A 26,531-nucleotide genomic window follows, 5' to 3' on the forward strand; every position below is an offset into this window, starting at 1 on the left:
CTAAAGCTCTGCTAAAATTTTGGAAATCATCAAGACAGTATGGACGTTTTTACTCAAAATACTCCTAACAAAAGTGAAGCCTGAATTCTTACAAATTAAATTATGCAGATGGGTAGGTATGACAACAAAACACAAACCAGAAAGTTTTAATAATAATAATAATACCTGTTATTCTAAGCATTTTTAGTTTAAAGTCACCTTTAACTAAAAAGCAGAACCCTCCCTTATGAAAAAAGTATTTCCGTGATCTTTATGGGCAGAAAATAACTTGAGCCCTAGTTAAGACAGCCATAATATCCAGGAAAAAAAAAAATCATTAAGTCATCTCTGGCATCCAAGGACAGTAAACACTTGGATCACTTACAAATCCTTAAAAAAATGGCCAGGTATGGAAAATAACCAAACAAACCCACAGACAAGAAAAGGAAAAATAGGCTTTCCAGCTTCAGTTTAAGGTATGGTTTCCTATACGAACATATACAAATTTCTCTTAATTGTTAACTCCAGTAGTTCTAGCTGTACTTGTGAAAGCTAAAGCAAACATGAATTGTTTTTACAGCGACAGGATAAAAAACAAAAAAACATTTAAATAAAATTCATAAGTGAGTCTGTAAAATGTTAGCCTACTTTAGAATATAAGAAGTTTTCCTCTTACCTACTACAAACATGATCTATAAGCAGAGACACAGAATCTAGATTATTATCAAGTTTGGTATTGTGATATAGGCACCGATCCCTTTGTAGTTCCACCGCCTGCCGCAGGAGAGTCTGTAAACGCCGTGGGGGAAGCATCACTGATGGTGGTAAATAGGCTTTAATAGAAGGTATTTTAAAAAAGAGAAATAAAAAAAAAAATTAAAAAACCAAAACAGTATACTTCATTTAAGACAAATGGCTCATCTGCCGCTGCACTTGCCCCTACACTACAACTACTGTGTCCCTTTTAAAGAGAGCAGTTCTGGGTGATGTGATAACAACATGTAAGCTTTTAGAATATTTGTCCACAGCTATGTTGCCACTGGAATGAAATATGTTTGGGTAGGAGAGATTTAATTTTATGTGGATTTCCTAAAAAACAACAAAAACCCAAGGACACAAACGCAACAAAAAATAAAAAGGCAGTGATGATGAAAAGAAAGTCTAAAGATAATTGTGTCCCAGAGGGAGACTAAGCATCACTACAAGTATAAGAAAAATCTCCACTTAACAAAAGCAAGCCAAAATGTTAAAACAAGTTCCAAGTGCCATCAAATCGCTTCTAACATCAAGGATACTATGAAAATTCAGGGAATAGCTGGTGTTTTGATTACGGATTCCAATCTTCAATGCCTAGTACCTCCTGAACCAAACGGTTTTCTGATTCTTAGGATTCCACTCCCACCTCAACATGAAAATACAGAATAATAAGGCTTAACCAGAGAGGGAAAGAGGGTCTTTTATTACAAACATGTGGCAAAAAGAAAACCCCTACTCTAATTTGAAAGTTATATAAAATATCTGGAGGGAGAGTAAAGCAATTTACCTAAAGAAATCTCGGTCTCACCACTGAAACCAACAAAAAACAGGCACAGATCAGAGACATCGTGATCTTGGTTCCAGACCACCACAAGAAAGTGCATATAAAAGTTGTGTTCATACTACACTGTAGTGATTAAGTGTATAATAGCATTATGTCTAAAATAATGCACAAGCCTTAATTAAAAAACACTTTACTGCTAAAAAATGCGAATCATCATTGATAACTCAGGGTTGCCACAAATCTTCAATTTGCAAAAAATGCAGTCTCTGTGGAGTTCCTGTCATGGCTCAGCGGTTAAAGAACCCAACTAGCATCCATGAGGATGCGGGTTCAATCCCTGACTGCACCTGGTGGGTTGAGGATCCGGCACTGCTGTGGGCTGTGGTGTAGGTTGCAGACATGGCTCGGATCTGGCATTGCTATGGCTCTGGTGTAGGCCGGTGCTATAGCTCCAACTGGACCCCTGGTGTGGGAACCTCCTTACGCTGTAGGTGTGGCCCTAAAAAGACAAAAAAAAAAAAAAAGCAAAAAGCAGTATCTGTGCATTTGAAAGGGAAATAAAGTGAAGTGCAATAAAATGAGGTCTGCCTCTCTCTAAAACACTTGTGGCTTAAAGCTGTGGTTTACATATTTTTTTTTCTCTAACCACAGCTTTTCCCCCAAACAAAATCTTAAGGGGTACATCACTGCATAAAGGAAATGAAAGGAGAACTGCTCTGGGACCAGCATCCTCTCACTCTCTCCTGAAGATAGCTTAGACTCCATGGTGAAATGTGAAGCCTCGGTTCAAAAGGTCTCTTAATGGACCACCACCCCCAAACTCCTTCTATATAACCAACATTCAATAAGAGTATGTCTAGACACAAGTCTTCCTAATTAATATTTCTAAGAGAAAACATAGCAACACCAAAAATTAATTCTCTTACTCTGAAGTTTGTCCAACAGTTTGGATCGGGAAGCTGTTCCTTTGCCTTCCCATTCTGCTTTTGCACGTAGGTCTTCTGCATGGCTACACATCAGATACCTAAAAATACGAAAGAGAAAGCACCAAATATCAAACCTTTTTCTTTGGATTAAATGTTAATTGAAAAATACTGATTATACTTTGGATATCTGGTTTTTTTTGTTTGTTTGTTTGCTTTTTAGAGCTGCACCCGTGGAATATGGAAGTTCCCAGGCTAGGGGATTGAATCAGAGATACAGCTGCCACCCTGCACCACAGCCATACCGGATCCCCAATCCACTGAGTGAGGCCAGGGATCGAACCTGCATCCTCATGGATACTCATAGGATTTGTTTCCACTGCGCCACAACAGGAACTCCTGGATATCTAGTTCTTACTAAGAAATAATACCAAGAAGAAATTTCTACAGTGGACCCAATTCATTAATACAACCTGGCACCTGGATATAATTACTAAAATGCAATATAACAGTAATAGCATAATAGATAATATTATAGTTATGCAATTTATTAATGGAATATATTTTTATACATATTTTATGTATCATCACACATCTGTAGCTTTTATTGTCTGCCAAGCTCTGTTCCTTTTTTTTTTTTTTTTTTTTGTCTTTTTGCCCTTTCTTGAGCCACTCCTGAGGCATACGGAGGTTCCCAGGCTAGGGGTCTAATCGGAGCTATAGCTACGGCCTACGCCAGAGCCACAGCAACGCGGGATCCGAGCCACATCTGCGACCCACACCACAGCTCATGGCAACGCCGGATCTTAACCACTGAGCAAGGCCAGGGATCGAACCCGCAACCTCATGGTTCCTAGTCAGATTTGTTAACCACTGTCCCACGACGGGAACTCCCCAAGCTCTGTTCTTAACTAAGCACTCAACATATATTACCTGACTTAATGTTCGTTAGAATTCTGTGTGAAGTAAACACTATTATTCTATTTTTATAAATGAGGAAACCAAGGCACACAAAGCTTAAGGAGCTGGCTTACGGTTGAGAGGCAAAGTAGGAAAATGAACCCAGGCACTACAGCTATAGCACTTGCTCTTACCACAATGTTGATTTAATAGCTCAAGAGTAAAACAAAACTCAAAAAACAAAACCCCCAAAAAACCCTTCAAAGATATTTATACTAAGTTAATTTAACAAAAACAACATACCTTCACAGTTTATCACAGATGCCATAAAAAATGGTATAACTGGATAATAATCCTTGTGTCATCTTGTGAAAGGTACTGAGATCCCAAAGCCGAACATTTGGGAACTGTTCTCACTATATGTGCTGAAGGAGGCAGAAATGCTAATTCATGGATTCTGGAGAATACATGAGGGCCCCCTGCTGGAAGAGTGACCTTAAGCTGGTTCAGGCTCTTGTCGAAGAACAGGCTTTCAAGTAAAACAAGTGAAGGCACTATTAAACATGGAGACAAGACCCGGCAATAACTCTATTTCGTCTGGTACTCTGGCCTCAGACCAATCTGCTCTTCTCATGTGTAGACAGGGTATTAAGTAGGGTAGTGAGGATTAAATAAGATCGAGTATATGAAGTCCTTGGTCTACTACCTGGAATACAGGTAGAGTTTAATAAATGATAACAGAAGTATCTTGAGCATCACCTCCTCCCTATTTTGGTCTTTTTAGGGAGGCCATACCTGCGGCATATGGAAATTCCTACGCTAGGGGTCAAATCGGAGCCTACACCACAGCTGCAGCAACGCCAGATCCAAGCCACATCTGTGACCTGTGCCACAGCTTATGGCAATGCTGGATCCTTAACCCACTGAGCGAGGCCAGGGGTCAAGCCTACATTCTCATGGATACTAGTCGGGTTCTTAACCTGCTGGGTCACAACGGGAACTCCCTCTCCTCCTTTTCTTAACTGCATACTGCATTTAGTACCTAAATAATTTAATAGCCTCTTATCCAACAGCAAAACTACTTATTCCCTCGCTATTTACTAGATAAATAGTACCTTAGCTGATGAGAATTTACTTTTTAGTAGTATGAGTAATTAGACTCACAAAATCCCATAAAAAAAGTTGGACCTGAAAAAAATTTGGTTTCTAAAATAACGTTTTTGGGAGTAAAATTATCAATTTTATAAAAAATTGTTTTTAAAATTTTGGGAAAGTTACCTGTGAGTGCTTCTGTTTCCTTCTGAAAAATACACATTTATACCTTAAGGTTTCATATAAATGTCTGTTTATGGGAAGTATGTGGTATATAGCTCAAAGGACCTTGGAATGAGAGGAAGAAACCCTGGTTCTGATGTCAAGTCTACATCTTGTCATCTCTGGGCCATTTCCTTATGTGAGTAATACATGTCAAAAAATAAAAATGCAAGGATGAGGCTTAAGTTTGTTGTTGTTGTTGGAAGAACTGGGGAGAAGGTCTTACCATTTACTGAGATGAGACAACTAGAGCAGCAACAGGTTTGTGGTGGGGAGCTTGGTGGGTAGACCAACAATGGGAATCAGGAATTTTTGCTCTGAATATATAACTTGAGATACCCATTAGACATCCAAATGGAGACTGTGGAGTAGACTATTAGATATATGCAGTGGGAGTTCAGATGAGAGGGTAAACTTAAGAGCCACTGGCATACAGACGGTATATGAAGGTGTGGTACAGAATGCGATTACCTAGGAAATGTGTGTGGACAGAGATAAGATGGGGGTTCAGAACCAAGGCTCTGGGCACGCTAACACTTAAAGGATAAAATGAGATTGTGTATATAAAACACTTAACAAGGACCAGGTATATGACAAGCACGTATTAAAACATAATGTATGCATGCATCAATTCTAGAAACTTCATTGCTGGAGTTCCCATTGTGGCTCAGCGGAAACGAATCTGACTAGTATCCATGAGGATGAGGCCTCACTCAGTGGGTTAAGGACCTGGAGCTGCGGTGAGCTGTGGTGTGGGTCGCAGACAGGGCTCGATCTGATGTTGCTATGGCTGTGGTGTAGGCTGGTGGCTACAGCTCCTATTGGACCCCTAGCCTGGGAACCTCCATATGTCAAGTGTGGCCCCAAAAAGACAAATAAATACATTAAATAACATTTAAAAAAAAGAAAGAAAAGAGACTTCATTGCGTATTGTTTTTATAGATGATTAGGCCAAGGGCTTTTAAAGATTATGAAATGACACTTCACTGTCAATACACGTTTCTTTTCCCTTTCACGCATTTAAATATCTCTGTATCCTAATATAGAATGCTTCCTAGGACGACAAAAATAGTTTGTACACACATTAGTGAATTTATCCAAACAAATATTACCCAAGAATTTAGCAATACTCAGATCTTGGGAGAATGCTAAAAGAAATGTAACTTTGGAATGGTGACCTTGATAAAAATACCTCCTTCATCAACCTGGAGTCTAAGAGCTGAGATTGCTTACCCACTAAGAACATGAATGCGCTCTGTATTGTATTTCAGCGGTGTCAATTCACAGCGTAGAACCTGAAGTGCCTCCAGGACCTTGCCATCCTCCAGGTATTCCAGGTACTTCTGCTGCAGCAGCAAAAACTTCATCCTCTGACATGACAGAAAGCAGCAGTCAGGGGAAAAAAGTTGATGGAAGTTTCAGAAAATGTTTGTGCCTAAACAGAACAGTAGAAAGCATTCTACTATGCCCTTTGAAAATAATTTTTATAAAGCTTTAAAATGACTCAAAATATTCTGGTTGAATAGGGTCACAGCAGATTAAATGGACCCTATTGCTCATTTTCACATTTTAACAAAACTCTCCTTTGAACAAATAACTTCAAATTAGATAAGATTATTACTGACCAAAGCATCAACACAGGAAAAAATTAATTCTTCCCTCAAAACACTAACCTAGAATTCTACCTCTTGTGTGAAAATTTATAACTATTCCCAGTATTCTAAATTTGCTTTCTAAAAAGTGTGACTTTTATGACAGGCGTTGGGGGTTTCATGCAACAAGTTTTTAAAAGATGAAAAACCAGTTAATGGAGGAATTATTTGAAAGCTACAATGTGAAAGGACTAAGTAGACCAGAAAGGAGAACTGGAGCCCTGGGTCAAAGTTACAAAGTGTCAGATTTTGGCTTATAAGAAAGAGATATCCAGCAGCTGGACTAGGGTTGGTGTGCAAAGCACTGAGTTCCTCTAAGGTAGACATGTACTCATTCTTTCTAGGTGACAATAAAAGGATGCTTACAATAGAAAGCTGAACTCAAAGATCTTTGTGTATTGGTAACAATCTGATCATTGATGCATTTCACTATGAAGCACAATTATTAGCAGGTTTTTCTTTCCAAAGTAGAAACCACTGCCAGCCTACTGTGAAGCAATTTCACATTTAGTTTTTTCTGAAGTATGTTTAGGGTTAATCTTTTTATTTATAAATATTTTTATGTATTTTTTTCTTTTGTGTGTGTGTTTTTTTTTTCCTTTTTACGGCCCCGCTTGTGGCATATGGAAGTTCCCAGGCCAGGGGTTGAATCAGAGCTGTAGCTGCCAGCCACAGCCACAGCAACAGCCACGCCAGATCCGAGCCATATCTGCGACCTAAGCTTAAGGCAACACTGGCTCCTTCACCCACTGAGCAAGGCCAGGGATCGAACCTGCATCCTCACATAGACAGCATCAGGTCCTGCTGAGCCACAATGGGAACTCCGATGTTCCTTTCATCTAATACCTTACTTTTAATTTGAAAGTGATCATCATACTTTTAGAAGCTTTTTGCTAGACAAAAGAGTTTTACAAATATTAAATTTGGAAATTCTTTCAAACCCTAATCCTTACTAAGGACCACTGCTTAGAGGGGTTTATTTATCACATCTGCTACCTGTGGCCTAATATTAAGCCAGGCAACTGATGCAGGTAGAAAAGTTAGTAGGTAGAAAATGTTAGTCACACTTAGAGATCCCAGGAATATAGAGGTAAAGATCTCAAATCCATTTAAAAGAAAACCCCAAATGACAACCTTTTCTTCTTCAGTAGGATGCTTCCTTTAAAAATATTAAAAATATATTGACAAAAAACGGTGTAGAAAAAATATCATTTACTTACAAAATGGAAAGCATAATGAATTGCTCTACAAGACTTTCTATTAGGGAGTATTCAGAAGGAAGGCATAATCTACAGGCTTATAAAAATGGTCTCTTTGAAAATAAACACATTAACACTCCCATATAAGTTAAGCAGGCATTAAAATACACCTTTTATAAGATTATACTGCTTAATTCGGTAATAATCTAATCTTAAATCTATAGCCAAGGAACAAGAGAAAAAACTTCAAATTATGAGATAAACTCCTACAACTCTAGAAAAACTTCAGATTATCAGATAAGCTCCCATAACTCTTATCAAATCTTATGCACAGATTAACTAATGAATGTTTCAGAAATAGGCTACCATGATGCCCTGGATACATGCTGCTATACATGTAACCTAATGTTAACCTCTAGATGTCAAATAAAAAAAAAAAAATACTCTGAAGTCCATCAGGTGACAAAAACCCCACGAAAGTCTAAATAAAACATCTAAAATCAAAGGATTTTATAATTTAAAGTTATTATGGATATTCTCACCATTTTACCATCTGAAAAAAACTTCAGCTCTTTATACAATGAAGTTCACAGATTTCCATTTATCAAATACTGCTAAGCTGTTTCATTTTACCTAGCGTTTTTGATGCCAACTTGAATATCATTTAGTTGCGGAATTTCTTCATTTACATGCTATTGGCAGCATGTGTATTAAATTTCTTCACTGAATTTCTTAGCCAAGTGGGAATTTGGGGGAAATTTTTGTGTGCTTTAATTCAGGGCAAGTCTTTATTTTTTGGGTGTCAATCATTAGGTCCTATGCACATCATCCCCTTCCCATTCCAATGTGTGTAGGGACAGTGCTCCAAATGCTAGTTCCCCCTTATTTTCCCATCAAGATCCGACTAGAACACGTTACTCTCTCTATGGAGCAGAGTCAGGGCAGGAGAGAAGAGGAAGGCAGACTCGAACTTTTGAGAGAAGCCAATGTAAACATGTCTTTCTGTCCATGCAGGGAATGCTATGAAAGCAGCAAGAACATTTCTCCATGAGTCATTCTGCCCAGATTAAGACAAAGAATATCCTCAAACAGATATCAATTCCTGGTAGTGTGCTTGGCAACTAATACGCTGCTGGCCAAGAACAGCTAGAGATTTCGTTGAGAAAGAAAATGTTTATTCTCCTAAAAAGCAATTTAAGTATTTGAACCATATGCTAAAGATGAAAAAATAAAACTATACTTTACTTTCCAAAACTTGAAGCACAAAAATGTAAAATACAATTTCAAGAAAATGAACATATTTCACAAATGATATTAATTACTGACTACAAAATTTAAAGAATCAGGCAAAACTGAAGTTTTTAAAAAGACCACAAGCTTCTTAAATGAAGAAGGAAAAAAAAAAAAAAACAGGTTGAGAAAATAAACTCTCCTTTGTATCTTTCCCCAACTCCTAATTAGAGCTCTACTAAGAGATTATTCCTGGTCTCTGGTAATTTTTCAGCATCTTTGGGCCTGGCAGTAATTCTCTTTTTTACTGTCTAATAAAAACTTGAAATTGATAAGTGACTGGGATACCTTCAGACAGTTCACGTGTTAAATCATGCTATTGCCCCCCTCACCCCCAGCATCCTACCCAATATTTGGATTGTTTTATCACTTCCTCCTGTTTAACTACATTGAACTCAATGTGAAGTTCTGAAACTCAGAAGTTATCCTCAGGAAGTCTGGTTATCAAGGGCAACCTCCTAGCTTAGTAGTGGTTCTGACTAACTCTGGAATAAGGTTATAACCAAGTTATAGCAATTAAATCATGACTCAGAGGGAAGAGGAAATGAATTATATTTAAACCATGGCTTTCAAAACTCCTATTGACTTTAAAATATACTAGCAAGTTTTTCTATAAGTTAATATTTGAACAATTTGGTAAGCATATTTCTATTATATTAAAATAAGACTCAAACATTTTTAGACATATAAGTTTTCTGTGTTATTAATCTCAAATACCCACCCAAATTCCCCAGACATGGCTAGGCATATTTGAACCCAAACTAAAATATGCTGACTTATAGGCTCAGCTTCCAGAAACTCCAGAATAAATTCTGCTATTCCTAGTATCGTTGGACTAGAAACCATTTAAAAACATGGGAGATGGGAGAGAATCTTAGGTCAATAAAAACCTTCAGGTTTTAAAAAGTAAATACAATTTTGGTCTAGACTAAGTTATCAAATGTGTCTGGGCATACAATTCAAATAATTACGTTAAAAAAAAAAACTCCAAATACCTGTCTCCTAAGCTATTATTACAAATTTATGCTTACATTAGATTATCTTCTGGAGATGGAGTGGGGGAGAGGAGTAAATCTAAACACAATTAGGTGCAAAAATGCTGACCCAAATCTTTAAAAGCAATTGATTCATTAAGGTTTAAAGTGAAATAAAGTTGGAACCCCTTTCTTTGTATAAATACCTAAACAGTTTGATGGTGGGAGGCTCAGCCAGAGATTTAATCTTCATCTCTTATTAGATCCTAGAATGTCCTATAGACTGAACAGGCTGTAAAAAGAAAGGATTTCTCCTTATTATCTACAACTACCTTTCTTCCGTTTACACGTTGCTTCTACTGAAGATTTCTAATGAGATAGTTATAATCTAAATCCAATACAGAAGTCTCAAATTACTATAAACCATTAAGAAAAAAAGTGAGCCTATTAATAATTTTTACTAGTAAATTACAGGTATAATTCGCATGAAGCTTAAAAAAGGAAAATGATCCTCCAAGAAATCACACGCTTATTTTAAAATAATCCCTGGACAAGTTTTTTATGGTCACCGTACAAGCAGTGCTAGCTTGTCCAATGGGAAAAGAACCCCAATTCTTATTTTTGGTCTTTAATTTTCTTAATATTAAGAGTCACCTTTCATTCTCTCAGAGCTGAACAATTTATGAAAAACTGCCCAATTAAAATAGACTTAGGGCTTGTTTTTGGCATTTTTTTTTTTTTAAATCCCAACCATATTGACTGAGGTTTAGTTACTAGAAAATTTGCAATCCTTTTGAATGTAGATATTTATTTAGACTTCTGTTTTTTCATTTTCAAAATGTACCACAGAATTATTCCATGAGTTAATTTATTATCAGGCAGCAGATTCAATAGTAAGTTCAAAGTTTTAGTATTTTAAGTACATACTGTAAAAAGCCCATGAAACACTAAATTATCAATTTAAATGAATTTGTTCATATTGGCTGCTCCCCTTAGTTCACCTGAAGTTCATTCTCTAGGATTATATTTTTGTACAAAATTATATTAAGAATTTGAAAACTCTTTATAATTAAGATTAAAAAAACAAAACAAAACCCAAAACAGAAAAAGGAGGCTCTATGAGATTTAGAGACAAAAGTAAAAGATTAATGTTTCACCCAATTTAAAAAAATCAAAATGTAACACTCATTTACTAATATTTAACAAACAGCTGGTTTCCCTACTTCACTTCCTATTTGCTTTCTTTCCCTCCCCCACCAGACAGGAAACTGCTTTTGACAACAAATGAATCAGCTAGAAGTTAAATAGCCAACAGCCAGCAGCTGATTCTTCACGGTTTCCAATCACAAGGACTTAAAAAAAACTTATCCCCTCCTCTCCCTCACCAACATCTACTGAAGAATTAAAGCCTATTATATAAAGGATTCATTAAGATTTATGAACGAGCTAACAGGTTAAACTACTAAACTGATCTTGTCGGGAAATAAGGCCAGTAAGCAGAGCCCAGTGGTCAAATTTGCATACAAACCCTCTACCAGTGATATATTTTCTACAATCTTTGACACTGTCAATTCACACAACTGGAATGCAAGAATGGAAAATGGTGAGCACACCAATGGAATTGGTTTGAATTAACTATAATTCCCAAAGATTAAAAAAAAGAATTAATGTGTCAGCTACTTAAGGCTATATGGATATACATATACCCAAATAATTTTCTTTATCGGTGCTATTCAGTATTTTAAATATGAAAGTATGATTTATCCCTGATTCTATAAATATAAAATGTTAATAGCACTGAAAGCATAAAGATCTTCCAATATAATTCGGTAGAAGCTTAATTTATAAACTAGGTTCAAATGGCACATTTACTAAACATGATTTTAAAAATATAAAACTGAAACTTTGAAACATCAATACTCATCCTAGTTTACAAATTTAATTATATGAAAGTTAAGGCCTTATCTTTTATAAGAGGCAGAAGCCTAGAGTTATCAATAACCTACTAAAATAAGCATAAATGTGAAACTAAGAACAAAAGTGTATTTACCACAATTATTCCCAACAACGTTTGAGAGATTTCAAGTGCGCCTCTTACCACAATAGCATGAGGAGAATGCACTAAAGGCTTTAGTTCATTCAGGTCATTTTCTGCCTGCAAAAATTGGTATAAGAGAAAAACAGAAATGTCACAAAATGCACAACAAATATATAATTTTAGCAGCAGTTACACAGCTCTATATGCCCTACTTTACCTTATCCCAGTCTCCTTCCATGACATGATTTCGGAATTTGGTAGCAGAAGGATGTTCTAAACGACATCCTGACTCTTGCATGAGGAGATCAACAGTCTGGCTGCAGGAGAGATACAGTGTAAAAAAGACCTGACCAACTTTAGGGTTTACTCTTCCAAACAAACTACTGTCCATGAAAACAGTTGCAAAAGTTCTTAACCTAACCAAGCTAGTCTCTCAGTGAAGAAAAAAATAAATACTTTTGATGTGCTTGGCTAAACAAACTTGATTTTTCAAACTGCCATCTATGTTCACATCTAATCAAGTCAAAAACCTTCTCGAAACCAGAATCAAAATAAATTCTTCCTACTTTTAACATTTAATGCCTTTAATGAAGTATAAAATTTCTTAAAATGTGCTGTAACCAACCGGTTTAAAAAAAAAAAAGAAAAACCAGGATCTACATACTACATTACGATAAAAATTTAGTTTCCACACAAGGTGATGGAGATGACCTGTGTTGGTAAGAGCCTTACATTCAGAGATTAGGTTTGCAAAGAAATTCTAATAGGTCAATCGTTAAAATTAAAATAAATCCAGCATCAAAAATCATTCCCTTTCTCTCTATACTAAAAATAGCAAATTTACTATGGTGTAGGTTCCAAACAGTCACGAGTTATTTCCTCCTGCTGCTGTCAGCTTGCTTCTTGTCTCAGTAATGTGTTCAGTTAGCATTTACAAAAATCTGTTTTCATACTAATCCTTCTCCTTAGGGAACAAAGCGAAATCTTCCTCCGATGTGTTTCCTTCAGAACTTAAAGGATTCACCAAATGTGGTTTCTTCCATCGGATAATTTGAGATCTAAGAATCTTTGTCAGTCTTACATATCTGTTTATGTTTCAATGCTTTCTTATTCAGCTCCACTTATTTTTCAGCAAAAGCAGCGAGCGCAATAATCTGCCTGAGAATCAAAATACTTATGTCACTTTAAAAAAGTGCTCTTTCTCCTCTCCCCAGAACAAATCTATAAATCCAAAAATACACATAGGGGAGCCTGAGAGCTTATTTTAATCTATGCTTTGAAGCTGGAAACTGACTGATGCACGTTGTTCCCCAGCCTCATTCTGTCTGGTTTCGTCCTCCATCCAGCTCCACCGCACTCCCACCAATCCTACCTTCCACTCATCTTGGTTTCTTTGTGTGTATACAGAAAGGGGGTTCTGGGCCAAGGTCGTCTACTTTCACCCTACTTAGGGACACAAGGCCATTTCAACTGTATTTGAAAATAAATGATTCACCAGCTCTGATGTCCCTTTTTTAGAGGCAATCACCTTCTTGGTCACACACTGGGATCTCAGACAAGTTCGCGGTAGGCCTCCTGTGTACCCACGTATACACACACACACACACACACACACACACACGGGCCTTTAAATGACATCAACATGGTATCTTTCTTCATTATTCCCATTAGATTTATTCAGCAGTCTCCTTCCAAATTATCCCAGCCCCTCAGTTCCCATAAACACTTGTAAGTGATTGTCTTTCCTGATTGGTAGTTGGCCTGGGTAGTCTGTCACGGTTAGGGGTGGGGAGGTGTCCCACAAAGATGCCTCTGAGATATACTTGAAAAACAAATCCTCCAAGGTTCATTATTTCCACCAGCTCTAATCCACCCCTCCCCCAACACATACAGAGACACACTCCCGCATCTGTCTTTATTGACAGACAATTAAGCGCTGAAGGTGTGCAGGGAGGGGTGAATCTTTGGGTTTCTACGCCCCCCAACCCCCAACTGCCTGTCTCCTCTCGCAATTTGTCAGGCTGATTGATTTTCTCTTATTTCCCTTCAGGTCGGCTCCTCCTCCCCGGTCAGCCCGTCTGAGCTGCGTCCTCCTGTGTCCTGGGCCCTGCGTGCCCAGCAGTAATTCTCCCGTTGCCTGAGCTCTTTCCAGCACCCCCTCCCCGCCAGCTTCCGTCCCTCGGTCCGTCCACACCGGCGGCCTGTAAGGGATACTTACTTGAGCCCTAAGCCATTCAAGTGCTGTCCTATTAGCCTAATGACATCCTCATCTGACTGGGAGAGCCGCTTCTTCTTCTTGAGGCTGCTGCCCAGTTCTGGGGTGGCCAGCGAAGAGGAGGCGGCGGTGGTGGCAGCGGCAGCTGCGACGGTGGCGGAGGCTGCGGCGGCGGCCCCGCCGGGGACCCCGTTATTGACATTCAGGCTGTTGCTATTGTTGCTGGCGGCGGAGGGGGCGGAAGGCAGGAGCCCATTGGCGTGGGCCAGGTCCCCCGCGGACGACGACGACGAGGGGGACGATTCCCCGTTCTGGGCCGACAGGCAGGCGAGTTCCTGGGTCTGTCCCTGGCCCCCGCCGCCCCCTCCTCCGACGCCGCCGCCGCCGCCTCCTCCTCCTCCTCCTGCCCCGTTGGCCTGCATGATGCTGCCGCTGACCAGGCTGTGGCCGCTACTCCGGTGGGCGACGGCAGCGGCGGCGGAAGGGGCAGCAGCCGGGGGGAGGCCCACCACTACCACCACGGAGGAGGAGGAGGAGGAGGACGACGACGACGAGGACGAGGACGACGAGGACGGAGGGGAGAGGCCTGCTCTGCCTGCCGAGGCCCCGGGCTCTCCTGCTCCCTCCGCCGCCGAGGCTCGGGGTTTCTTCCGCGGGGGCGGGGAGGCTCCGCCGGTGTCCGAGTCGGAGGAGGAGGAAGCGGAGGCCAGAGTTTCCTCGCCGAGAGAGGCCGTGGTGGGAAGCCGGTGGGGCGAGGAGGGGGAGGGGAGGCGGGGGCCGGGGAGAGGGTCGGGGTGAGGGGGGCCGGGAGGCGGGGAGGGGGTCAGGGTAAGGGGTGAGAGGAGGGGGAGGAGGAGGGGGAGAAGGAGGATCCGGGCCCTTTCCCCCCCCCTCCCGGAGGCAGCTCGGGGTGCGCGGCCCGGGGGTCGGGCCGGGGGGCGCCGCGGGGCGGCTGCGGGGGCGCGGGGCCCGCCGCTGGGCTGAGCCCCGGCGGTGGCGGCGGCGGCGGCGGGCGGCAGCGGAGGCAGCTGCCGCCTCTGTCCTCGGGTCCGCTCCGCTCTGCTCCCTGGTGTGTTGATTCTTCCCCCAGCTGCTGCCTAATGGAGTCCAGGCGCTCGCGTCACAGGAAATGCCTATACTGCCCTCCTCACTCACTTCCGGTGGCAGGTATGGAACCTATAGGGGGCCTGTCACCCGGCACGTGCGCCGGGGGCCGGCGGGGCGGGAGGGGAGGGAGGCCGGCGGGCCGGCGGGGGCCGACCCCGACCCGGACCCCGACCCGCCCTGCCCCGGGGCCCGGGCCTGGCCTGGCCTGCCGGCCTTGCCCCCGGCGCCCTGGCGGGGCTGCCCGGGCCGGGAGTAAGTTGGTAACCGCCGTCCGAGGCCGGGCGTGCACAGCAGGGCCGCGTGTGCGAGAGTGTGCGTGTGTGCCCTGGAGTGACCTAGAAACGTCAGGTGTGCGGAGGGACTGCAGATTCTCCATCCCCGGCCGAAGACCGGGGGCGAGCAGGTGGTGCGGTTTTGTCACGAGAACTTCCAGGCACAGGGCTGCGGCAGCCCCTGTCGACTCACTTAATGGTAACCAGGACTGGCCAGCTCTTCATTTCGGTGTGGAAAACTGGAATTTCCACGGCCCAAATGCTTGCGCCCGGGCCGTCTCGGGAGGTTTGAGATGACGAGCCTACGAGACTCTGTGCTCCACCCCGGGAAGGTGGAAAAATGGATAAAAGCTGTGTGTGATGGAGACCAGGAGTCACAAAACGGCTGTGGGTGTAGAGAGGCGGGGAGGGACTGTGCCGAGGGCCTTGCACTCGTTTTTAGCTCGTGCCCAGCACCTCCTTCTCCTTTCCAGTTGCCTCTTGAGTCACTGCCCGGTTTAGGCAGCAATAATAGAGACCAAGCAGTTGCGTCCAAAGCAGGCATCTTAAGGGGGCTTGAGATGCAGGCTCGAAATGTTTAGGTGAAATAGGAGGCTTCAGTGTCCCTGTCACTTACCCATTTCTCTGGATGTAGAAATGCAGCGGCAAAGAGCTGGGCTGAATCTTGATTATTGGTGAAGAGTCTACATTATCTAGGTATTTATATGCAGGTGGTTGTTGGCATAGGCACTTGATATGTATACATATTCTCAGAATTTTAAAAAGTCTTTCTCTGAAGTAGTTTTCCTATAGAAAAAATAGACTCAACTAAAACATCTTACAGCTCTGAAATTTACAATATTCATAGCTCAAGGGAACTTTGAGGCCTTTGGTTACTTTTCAAATTTGCAAAACAATTAAAAAAATAATGCTTATGAGAAACTATTAAAGAATGTTATGAGAAACTATTAAAGAATCCTGAGCTCTATTGATCTTCAGACTGGAGGAAGGGAGAGGAGAACCAATGCAAGATCCGACAGAGATTCAGCTTTTAGTCTCATCTCTTAAATATGCTTCCAGGTGGCAGTGTAATCGTGAGGTGACTCACATGCGATGTTTTTATTCACCTGAGACAGACCTGAGCTCTAGCTAAGGTTCATAGGGCACTGCCACTGTATCCAGCAGAGCCTGAATTACTAGATAGTTAACACTTCAGAGCTCCCTATTTGTATATTAACTTTAGACAGCCTTATTATTGAGTGTCGTTGTTCTTTATACAAATTAAATTTTGCAAAGCCATTTATAGTAATTTATGAGGCCCATAGCAGCATTGAGGACAAGCTTCTGAATAAAGTCTAGAGCTTTTCATAAAGGAAACAATTACTTAGTGGTAGCCACAGACGAGCTCACACTTCATGAACAAAAGGAAAGGACAGGAGGAAAAAGAAACTGGCCTAAGTTGGTGTCTAAATTCAATACGCATATCCCAGCTTTTCTAGATTTTATGAGACGGAGACTGCTCTTACAGAATTCTGAATTATTGAAGTCCGTGAACACACACGTTTTTCTCTAAGCTAAAATGCAGCTGGAGACCCTGTTGTCCGAACTCTAGGTGTTTTTTCTTTTCCAGCCGCCCCCATGGCATTTGGAAGTTCCTGGGCCAGGGATCTCATCTGAGCAGGAGCTGCAGTCTGTGCCACAGCTGCAGCAATGCTGGATCCTTCACCCACTGCACCACAGCAGGAACTCCCGAACTCTGGGTGTTTTTAAGAGCCAGCTTTCAAGTCCATGTGCAATGAAAAATTCTGAAATCCTACTTTGTTCACACTCAGAAACCTTCAGTAATATTCAAGTCACCTGCGGGATACATCCAGTTTATCTTGCCCCCCACAGACTGACCTCAGTCTTTCTGAGTTTCTCTCTTCTGTGCCCTTTATGAAGTCTTCACTGCTGTCCCCCACATTTGCTGGGCTCATTTCTTCCGAGTCTGATCGCACCCCCAACCTTGTCTCTGCCCTTCTGATTCAAGACTTGGCTCATTTTTCACCTCCTCAGGGGAGCCTTTCCTGACTACCAACCTCCTCACTGTCCTTGTGAGTATAATTTATCCAGGCTTCCAGTTTTGATGGCCGCTTGTCATGTATTTTTAACTTGCCGAGACCCCTTCTCCGAGTCAACAGACAGGAGACTTTTCTAGACTGCCGTCTCCCTGATTTACCTTCCCCTTTTCCTCCTCCTCCTGGAAAAGACTGAGATGGATTTATGAATAAAGGTTTAAGCTGTCTTTTAGGGGGAAAATTGAACGTATATTTAGGTATTTGACTCATTTAACTTCATTTCTGTGCTATTTTAACAGGTCTTTATATGGCCAACACTGTGCTAGTTTCCAAATAAGTGGCAGCTTATTGTCCTAGAGGGTTTTTTTTTTTTTTTTTTTTTGCTTTTTAGAGCTGCACCCATGGCATATGGAGGTTCCCAGGCTAGGGGTCTAATTGGAGCTACAGCTGCTGGCCTATACCACAGCCACAGCAACTCGGGATCCAAGCCACATCTGTGACCTACACCACAGCTCATGGCAATGCCGGATCCTTAACCCACCGAGCGAGGCCAGGGATTGAAATGGCATCCTCCTGGATACAAGTTGGGTTCACTAACCCCTGAGCCACAATGGGAACTCCTTGTGCTAGAGATATTCAGGCAAAGGCTTTGATGAATACAGTTGAACTAATTGACATCTGAGAACTTTCCAACTACAAGATGTTTGTGGGTTATGTACATGTGTGCCTCCTAACCCATATATAAATTATTCGATGTAGGATCAGTGAGTTGTTCATCTGAGCCAGTATTTTTCAGACTGTGGGTCCTGACTGCAGTCTGCAAGTCATGAAATCATGTATTGGTCATGATTACAATTTACAGAAATAAAACAGAAAACTAGAAAAGCATGGAAGATAGTCAAGTCAATCACCCCAGGAAAGGTCATTACTATTTTGTGAAAATTTTGTTTCAATAACAGATACATATCTGTGCTTTTACAAAGTGAAATATATTTCTTCTGTAGGCCTTTCTCAAAGAAGTTTGCAGAGCAGTCATCTAGGACAGTCCTGACTGTCAAAAAGGCAACTGAAGACACGGGTGTTGGATATCTAAATGACAAATCGCTGCTTCTCTCCAGGGCAGTGTCTTGGGTGTGAAAGTGCAAAAGCTGCTTGATTTGAAAAGCTGAGATGGTATGGATGTTTATAATAAAACATAAGGAGTTCCCGTCGTGGCATAGTGGAAACGAGGCTGATTAGGAACAGTGAGGTTGCAGGTTTGATCCCTGGACTGGCTTAGTGGGTTGAGCATCTGGCATTGCTGTGGCTGTGGTGTAGGCCAGCAGCTGTAGCTCTGATTAGACTCTTAGCCTGGGAACCTCCATGTGCGAGGATGCAGCCCTAAAAAGGACAAAAAGACAATAATAATAATAAAACCAAATTTTCACAAAAGACTTAGAGGAAAAGAAAAAGCTAGAAAGGGGAGTTCCCACTGTGGCTCAGGGGGTTATGAACCCAGCTAGTATCCATGAGGATGTGGGTTCAATCTCTGGCCTGGCTCAGTGGGTTAAGGATCTGGCGTTGCCATGAGCTGTGGTGTAGGTTGCGGACTCGGCTTGGGTCCTGCGTTGCTGTGGCTGTGGCTGTGGTGTAGGCCAGCAGCTGCAGCTCCAATTCGACCCCTAGCTGGGAACTTCAATATGGCGCAGTCCCTTTTTAAAAAAAGAAAAACAGCAACACCAACAAAAAAACTAGAAGGGACTCTTATTCTTCTGTTGAGGTTTTAATTTTGGTGTTTCAATCTGGTACTTAGCAGCAGCAATATTATTCAGTTTATTACATTTCTATTAAAAGAGGTAGTTTTCAGGATCTCAGGTATCCCTGAGAGAGGCATATTTCTATTTACATCTCTAGCTTCATTGCTTTGTTTGGGGTTCTCAAATTGGCAAGCTGGCCTTGCTGCACTTGGGTGGGCTTGGGGGAGTTCAGGAAAGAGCACTGTTCTTGGAGTCAGAACTCTTAATCAACTGATTGACCTTGGGCGAATCATTTAACTTTGCTGCCCTGCAGGCGTTTCATGAATGAAGTGAGGATCAAGGCACCAGCCTGCCTGCCTCAGAGAACTGATCTGTGAGTCAAATGAGATGTCAAATAGAACAGATATTTGGAAAAAGACTATCTTGAAAGGTTTCGAAATATAACCTTAATCCTCCATCATTTCAAAGAGGATTTGAGAAAATTAAGTGCAAAGATATAAAATGATTTTAGAATTATTAATATTTCTGAGCTGTGGACTCTAGTCACATTTTAACCCTGGCTCTGCCACTCAGCTGTGTTTCTGTGCACCTCTAGCCAGGCAGACAGCTAGCTATTGTGTTTCATATTGGTCTTCCACGAGCGGGGAGTTTTCAATACCTGTATAATAGAGTGCAGAGCACAGTAACCTGGCAATTTTACCCCCTGTTCCAAGCGTGTCTCCCCAGCGCTTGCTTATTCTCCCCCTTCGACAAACATTCCGCTCATGCCACAAGCATCCAGTGTCCTCCTGTAAGTGGGGGAGGGCTGTCACACCCGATGGATCTAAGTTCAGGGACAGGAGCCTTAACCTCAGAAGTATTCACCTTCCTCTCAGCTGAATACCATCCTTTTCTCCAGATTGTTCTATCCTCACCACACAGCTGGAATAGACCGCTCGGAGGAGCTTGTTCTTGCTGCACTGACTGTAACAAAATGCATGTAATACACTAAGATGTGTGTCCAAAGATATTCAGTGTGTGTGCAAAGATACTCACTGAGGCATTGCTCGTAGGTGCAAAGAGAATGTGGTCACCATGATGTAGAAATAGTATCGGGACATATTAAGTAAAAAAATGCCTGTAACAAAACAAAGTGCATATGTGATTCATTTTGGTAAATACATGAGTATATATGCATTCGTTAGTTTTTCTGGTAGGATAGAAAAGCATAAAACAGTGGTTTATTTTGGGTAGAAGGACTGGGATGGTGAGGAGGGAGGTTCTTATTTTTTCTATTTGGTACTTTTCTGCAGTGTTTACAGTTTTCACTGCATGTAAGGTATTTTGTTTTGTTTTGTTTTTTCTTTTTGGCCATACCTGCAACATGGGGAAGTTCCTGAGCCAGGATTGAACCCTCATCATAGCAGAAACCAGAGCCACAGCAGTGACAATGCCAGGCCCTTAACCCCCTGTACTACCAGGGAACTCCTTTTATTTTTTTTGTGTCAATAGGAGTTATTTGGATTTTGCTTTTTTGTGTTAATAAGTGTCTTGTTTTTGAAATTCCCATTGTGACTCAGCAGGTTAAGAACCCGACTAGGAACCCCGACTAGGAACCATGAGGTTTTGGGTTTGATCCCTGGCCTTGCTCTGTGGGTTAAGGATCCAGTGTTGCCGTCAGCTGTGGTGTAGGTCACAGATGTGGCTTGGATCCCGTGTTGCTGTGGCTATGGTGTAGGCCAGCAGTTGCAGCTCTGATTTGACCCCTTGCCTGGGAACCTCCATATGATGTGGGTACAGCCTTAAAAAAACAAAAAAAAAGTGTTATGTTTTTAACATACACTCAAGAGAGTTCTCTCGTGGTCTAGTGGTTAGGATTCAGCCCTTTCACTGCTGCAGCCTTGGGTTCAATTCCTGGTCCAAGAACTGAGATCCCACATCACGCTGCTAAAGAGCCCCCCCCAAAAAAAAATGTACCCTCAAAAACTATCAAAATATTCATGAAAATTTCATCATGATAAAAACACGCCAGGTAAAGCAGTGTTGTGTATAGTTTATGACATTAAATATATTTACTTTTTATTTTTATTTATTTGTTAGGCACATCTATGGCTCACAGAAGTTCCGGGGCCAGGGATCAAACCCGTGCCACAGCAGCGACCTGAGCCACAGCAGTGATAACACCGGATCCTTAACCTGCTGAGCCTCACGGAACTCCTCTACTTGCTTTTTAAACATCTCCTCTTTCCCTCACCTGCACCTCCTGTGTTCTCAGACTGCTCGCTCTGCACATAGACACCCTCATATCTCATTTGGTTAAATTCATCTGGGGAATAAAGGGCAAAAAGACATTCCTATTGAAAAGTAGATAAATAATTAATAGTCCCTAGAGTCCTTGGACAGCAGGTCCTTTGGGCAGTCTTCCTTCTTCTCAGGTTCACATATGCTGTTCATCCCTATGGCGCTATGATAATCCTAAATAGTAGTCAATAGGAAAGCATAATTATGATTGTTAACAAACTCTAATTATTATAAGATAATATGTTTTCTGATTAGATAAACACAGCCCATATAGAAGTAATGGTCTCATGACTAGACTTTTAAAAATTAAAAATGGGTGTTCTCTTGTGGCACAGTGGGCTAAGGATCCAGCCATGTCACTGCAGTGGCTTGGGTTGCTCCTGTAGTATGGGTTCAATCCCTGGCCCAGGAACTTCTACATGCCATGGGCGTGGCCAAACAATAAAATAAAAAATTTAAAGGCTGTAGTAGGTGATTATTCATAAAATTCTAAAAAAAAAAAAACTTTTGAAAAAAATCTCTGCACTTCTTCAATTAATTTTATTTTAAAATTGTGCTCTTTCGGGAGTTCCTCTCATGGCACAGCAGTTAGCGAACCTGACTAGCATCCATGAGGACTCAGGTTCGATCCCTGGCCTTGCTCAGTGGGTTAAGGATCCAGTGTTGCCATGAGCTGTGGCACAGGCTGTCGGCTACAGTTCCGATTGGACCCCTAGCCTGGGAACCTCTATATGTAGCGGCCGCGGCCCTAAAAAGACAAGAAAAAAGACCAAAAAAAAAAAGACCAAAAATAAAAATAAATAAAATTGCCCTCTTTACTAAATAATACCAAATTATAGGCAAATGTGACACATTATAATAGCCTAAATTTTTAAAATGCTGAATAGGATCACAGATGCCAGTCATTAACAACAAAATTGTAAAACAGTAGCTCTTAGCTTCTTTTTGTGCCTTGTGGCGCCATCCTTGGCTAAATCAGGATCGACAGGGTTTTAGAACTTCTGGTTCCTTTAATACTAGTGGATACTAGTTTGTATCTTCACCTAAGAGAAGCCTTTCTATATATATCTCTGAAATATAAAGATGTTCAATTTCCTTTTATACCTCTGACCCTTTATCCCATAATATTTTTTTCCATCTCTAAATTATTGACAAGTATTAGGGAAATTGATGGAAATAGTGTTTCTAAGCCTTAGCCACAGAGTTTCAACGCTGCTCTTTTCATTGTCTCCTAGTGCCCACTCTTTCCATTCTTATCCTTTCTTTCCTGTGATGGCACGTGTGCATGGCAGGGCTCCTGTGATAATCAAGAAATATTAAGAGCTAGGAGTTCCCGTCATGGCTCAGTGCTAATGAACCCAACTAGGATCTGTGAGGACTTGGGTTCGATCCCTGGCCTCGCTCAGTGGGTTAAGGATTCAGTGCTGCTGTGAGCTGTGGTGTGGGTCGCAGATGAGGCTCAGATCTGGCGTTGCTATGACTGTGGTTATGGCTGTAGCTGGCAGCTGTAGTTCTGATTAGACCCCTAGCCTGGGAACTTCCATATGCCAAAGGTATGGCCCTAAAAAGCAAAAAAAAAAAAAAAAAAAAAAAACTACCCCAAAAAACCAAGCTACCAGGGGGGGTGCCTGAAAGCTCTTGATCAAAGATGCAGTTCATTTTTCCAAGAAAGCTTCGTCGAAATGCGGCATTTTGCCTAGAAGAGGGAGCACCCTAAACCATGTGTCCTGGAGAATTGTCTATCCATTTAGCTGACATCACCTTAAGATGATGAATAAGGGCCCAAAGGAATGAATGAATGTAATTTTCTTTTGAATTGAGAAAACTCCACACCCTGAGGGCTTCTTGGGAGGCACATTAAGTCAGGAGGCTTCAGCCAGGTTGTTTTTGCAACTGCTTGTATCTGTGTAGTGAAGGTTTCTAAACCGTGTGAGCCTATGCTAGTCTGGGATCCTGGTATAAGAAAGAGCCAGCCTTGATTGATACAGGAGTTCATACTTGATTGCTTTACTCCATCAACAGTTCCAGACAGGTCAGCTGGCAAAGGAAGACAGATAACGGACTGAGATGAGGCCAGACAGCATACGCTTGGTAGCCAGGGGTGGGACAGGAAGGGCTTGCTCAGGGAGGCGTCAGGAGCTTCTGTTGAGACTCTCCCCTTTTAGGGATGGCAGCCAGGCTGCCTAGAGACCTTACACTGGCGTGTGCCCGAAGAGTATGGGTAAGTGATTGCTCGGCCATGTCCAGGTCCCTAGGAAAGTTTCTTTTTTAATTGCTTCTCTGAGAGCAGGCACACTGTCTCCTATGCCGGTCAGTGTGCAGATGTGGTGTGGGTTCTCCTCTGTTTCAGATAATATGCTTGATAACGAGGGACTGCTGAGATAACTTCTTGAGGTCCCTATAGTCTAAGGGCTCAATGTTTCTGGTTTCCATCGTCACTGCGTAATATGATTTGATTAGGTTGGGGAGGGATAGAAGAGAGGAGTCATAGATAGCCCCATGCATAAAACCTTGGCTGTGTCACAGCTTTAAAAAAAGATTCTAGGAGGTCCCGCTGTGGCGCAGTGGGTTCAGGATCTGACTGCAACAGCTCAAGTTGCTGTGGAGGCACAGGATCAATCTCTGACCTGGTGCAGTGGGTTAAAAGCATCCAGAGTTGCCATGGCTGTGGTGTAAGTCGCAGCTGCTGCTTGGATCCAATCCCTGGCATGGGAACTTCCATATGTTGCAGGTGCAGATGTAAAAAAAATATATATTTTTAAATAAAGATTTAAAAAGTGTTATTAAGCAAGATTTTAAACATACACGAAAGTAGGGAGACTGGTACAGTGATTTCCATGTGCCCACCGTCCAGCTACAGCAGCCAACTCGTTTATTCTTATTCTAGCCATCCTTCCCCTTCTGACTAGTTTGAAGCAAATCCAGGATATTATTTTATTTATAGTGTATGTATTTACACATCAGCATGTATCTCTAAAAGGTAAGAACTCTTTTCAAAACGTTACCACAGTGCCATCATCATCACCTAGAGAAACGAATAATTATTGTCAAATACGCAGTTAGGGTTCAAATTCCCCCTACTATCTCACAGATTCTTTTTGGACAGTTGACTTGTGCAAAGTGAGATCCGAACAAGGTCCGCACATTTCTAAAATCTTACACTTTTTGGCGTTCCCTGGTGGCTTAGCAGCAGGTTAAGGATCCAGTGTCATTGCTGCCCTTGGGTTGCTTCTGTAGCCAAGTTTGATCCCTGGCCGGGGAACTTCCACATGCCTGGAGCGCCAGCTCCCCCCACCCCGCAAAAAATCTTACATCTTTTTTTAGGGAAACACTTTTATTAAAGTATGCTATAGAGAGAGGAATGCACAAATCCTTACGTGTAGGACTCAGTGAAGTTTTTCCTATGAAACCACCACCCATGTCATGAAATAGAACTGCACTGGGGCCCAAGTGGTATCTTGTTGTTGTTTTAGTTTGCATTTCTCTGATGACACATGTTATTAAGTCCTTTTAATATATATGTATATATAATGTATATTTAATATAAATATATATATTTAATATATGTACGTTTGAGCCATTTGGATATTCTCTTTTATGAAGTACCTTTTAAAGTCTTTTGCTTCCCTCCCCTTTAAAACTGTGTTTCCTTTTTCCACTCGAGTGGTGGCATTCTGCATATATTCTGAATACAGGTCCTTTGTTGAATATATGGACGGCAGACATCTTTTCCCACTGTGTGATTTGCCCTCACTCTTAATGGTGTCCTAATGAGCAGAAGTTCTTAATGAAATCCAATTCATCAGTTGTTCCCTTTATGGTTTGTGCTTTTCGTGTCCTACTTTAGAAGCCGTTCCCTGTCCTCAAGGGCGTGATGCTGTTCTCCTCAGTTATCCCCTGGACGTTTCAATGTTTCGCTTTTCCCAATGATGTCTACACTCCCTCTAGAACTTAGCTTTGTGATGGGTATGAGATAGGACGCAACGTTAATTTGTTTTTCCATGTGGACAGCCAGATGATCCAGCACCGTTTCGAAAAGATGATCCTTTCCCTCTGACCTGCAGTGGTCTCATTATCATAAATTAGAGGACTGGACACGTGTGGGTCTGTTTCGAAACTCTCTTTGTTCTATTGGTCTATATGTGTATTTTTAAGCTTTCGTTGGCAAAAATGTGTGCTAATACCATGCTGACTTAATTGCTGTAATTTCATAATAAGTTTTGCCATCTGGTAGTGTAAATCTATCAAGTGTTTTTCTTTTTCTTTTTTTCTTTTTACGGACACACTTGTGGCATATGTAAGTTCCTGGGTTAGGGGTAGAAATGGAGCTGCAGCTGCTGGCCTATACCACAATCACACAGGATCTGAGCCATATCTGTGACCTGCACGCAGCTTGCAGCAATGCCAGAACCTTAACCCACTGAGTGAGGCCAGGGAGCAAACCCACATCCTCATGGGCATTAAGTTGGGTTCTTCATCCACTGAGCCACAACAGGAACTCCTATTGACTGTCTTGGCTATGATTGCGCCCTTTGCATTTCATAGAAAAACAGAATCATCTTGTCAGTTTACACCAAAAAATTGCTGAAATTTTTACTAGAATTGAATACAATCTGTAGGAGAACAAATATCTTTGTCGTATTGAATATTTGTGTCTGGGAATATGGCATATTTCTCCACTTATATGGGCCTTCTTTGATTTTTTTCTTGATTTTCTGGGTGGATCTTGCATATCTGTTATTAGATTTATTCCTCTGTATCAGTTTTTTGTTTTTGTCTTTTTGCTTTTTCTAGGGCTGCACCCACGGCATATGGAGGTTCCCAGGCTAAGGGTTGAATCAAAGCTCTAGCCACTGGCCTACGCCAGAGCCACAGCAACGCAGGGCTCTGAGCTGCATCTTCACCTACACCACAGCTCACGTCAACGCCGGGTCCTTAACCCACTGAGCGAGACCAGGGATCGAACCTGAAACCTCATGGTTCCTCATTGGATTCATTAACCACTGAGCCACGATGGGAACTCCTGCATCAGGTTTTTAAGAAGTTATGTAAGTTTCAGGTGTATAACATCAAAAT

The 26,531-nt window shown here is 41.8% G+C and overlaps 2 protein-coding genes across 3 annotated transcripts in view; one reads left to right on the plus strand and one right to left on the minus strand.

Moving 5' to 3' along the window:
* WDR26 (WD repeat domain 26) overlaps positions 1-15,121 on the minus strand; it is a 43,186-nt gene extending 28,065 nt beyond the window's left edge. Inside the window, exons 1-6 of one of the 2 annotated variants that reach the window (XM_005667933.3) lie at positions 14,028-15,121; positions 12,027-12,126; positions 11,870-11,926; positions 5,890-6,026; positions 2,446-2,543; positions 656-812 (exon numbers count right to left, since the gene is read on the minus strand). In XM_005667933.3, coding sequence (XP_005667990.2) covers positions 656-812; positions 2,446-2,543; positions 5,890-6,026; positions 11,870-11,926; positions 12,027-12,126; positions 14,028-14,446 — 968 coding nt within the window. In that variant the 5' untranslated portion in view covers positions 14,447-15,121. Of the gene's footprint in view, positions 1-655; positions 813-2,445; positions 2,544-5,889; positions 6,027-11,821; positions 11,927-12,026; positions 12,127-14,027 lie in introns of both variants that reach the window. The other variant, XM_005667934.3, reaches the window with a different exon arrangement.
* Positions 14,674-26,531, plus strand: part of CNIH3 (cornichon family AMPA receptor auxiliary protein 3) — a 205,350-nt gene continuing 193,492 nt past the window's right edge. The window contains 2 exon segments of the mRNA XM_021064387.1: positions 14,674-14,759; positions 15,115-15,191. Of these exon segments, the coding sequence (XP_020920046.1) occupies positions 15,154-15,191 (38 nt within the window). The 5' untranslated portion in view covers positions 14,674-14,759; positions 15,115-15,153.

The sequence above is a fragment of the Sus scrofa genome, chromosome 10 (assembly GCF_000003025.6).
Source record: "Sus scrofa isolate TJ Tabasco breed Duroc chromosome 10, Sscrofa11.1, whole genome shotgun sequence".
Classification (NCBI taxonomy): Eukaryota; Metazoa; Chordata; class Mammalia; order Artiodactyla; family Suidae; genus Sus; species Sus scrofa.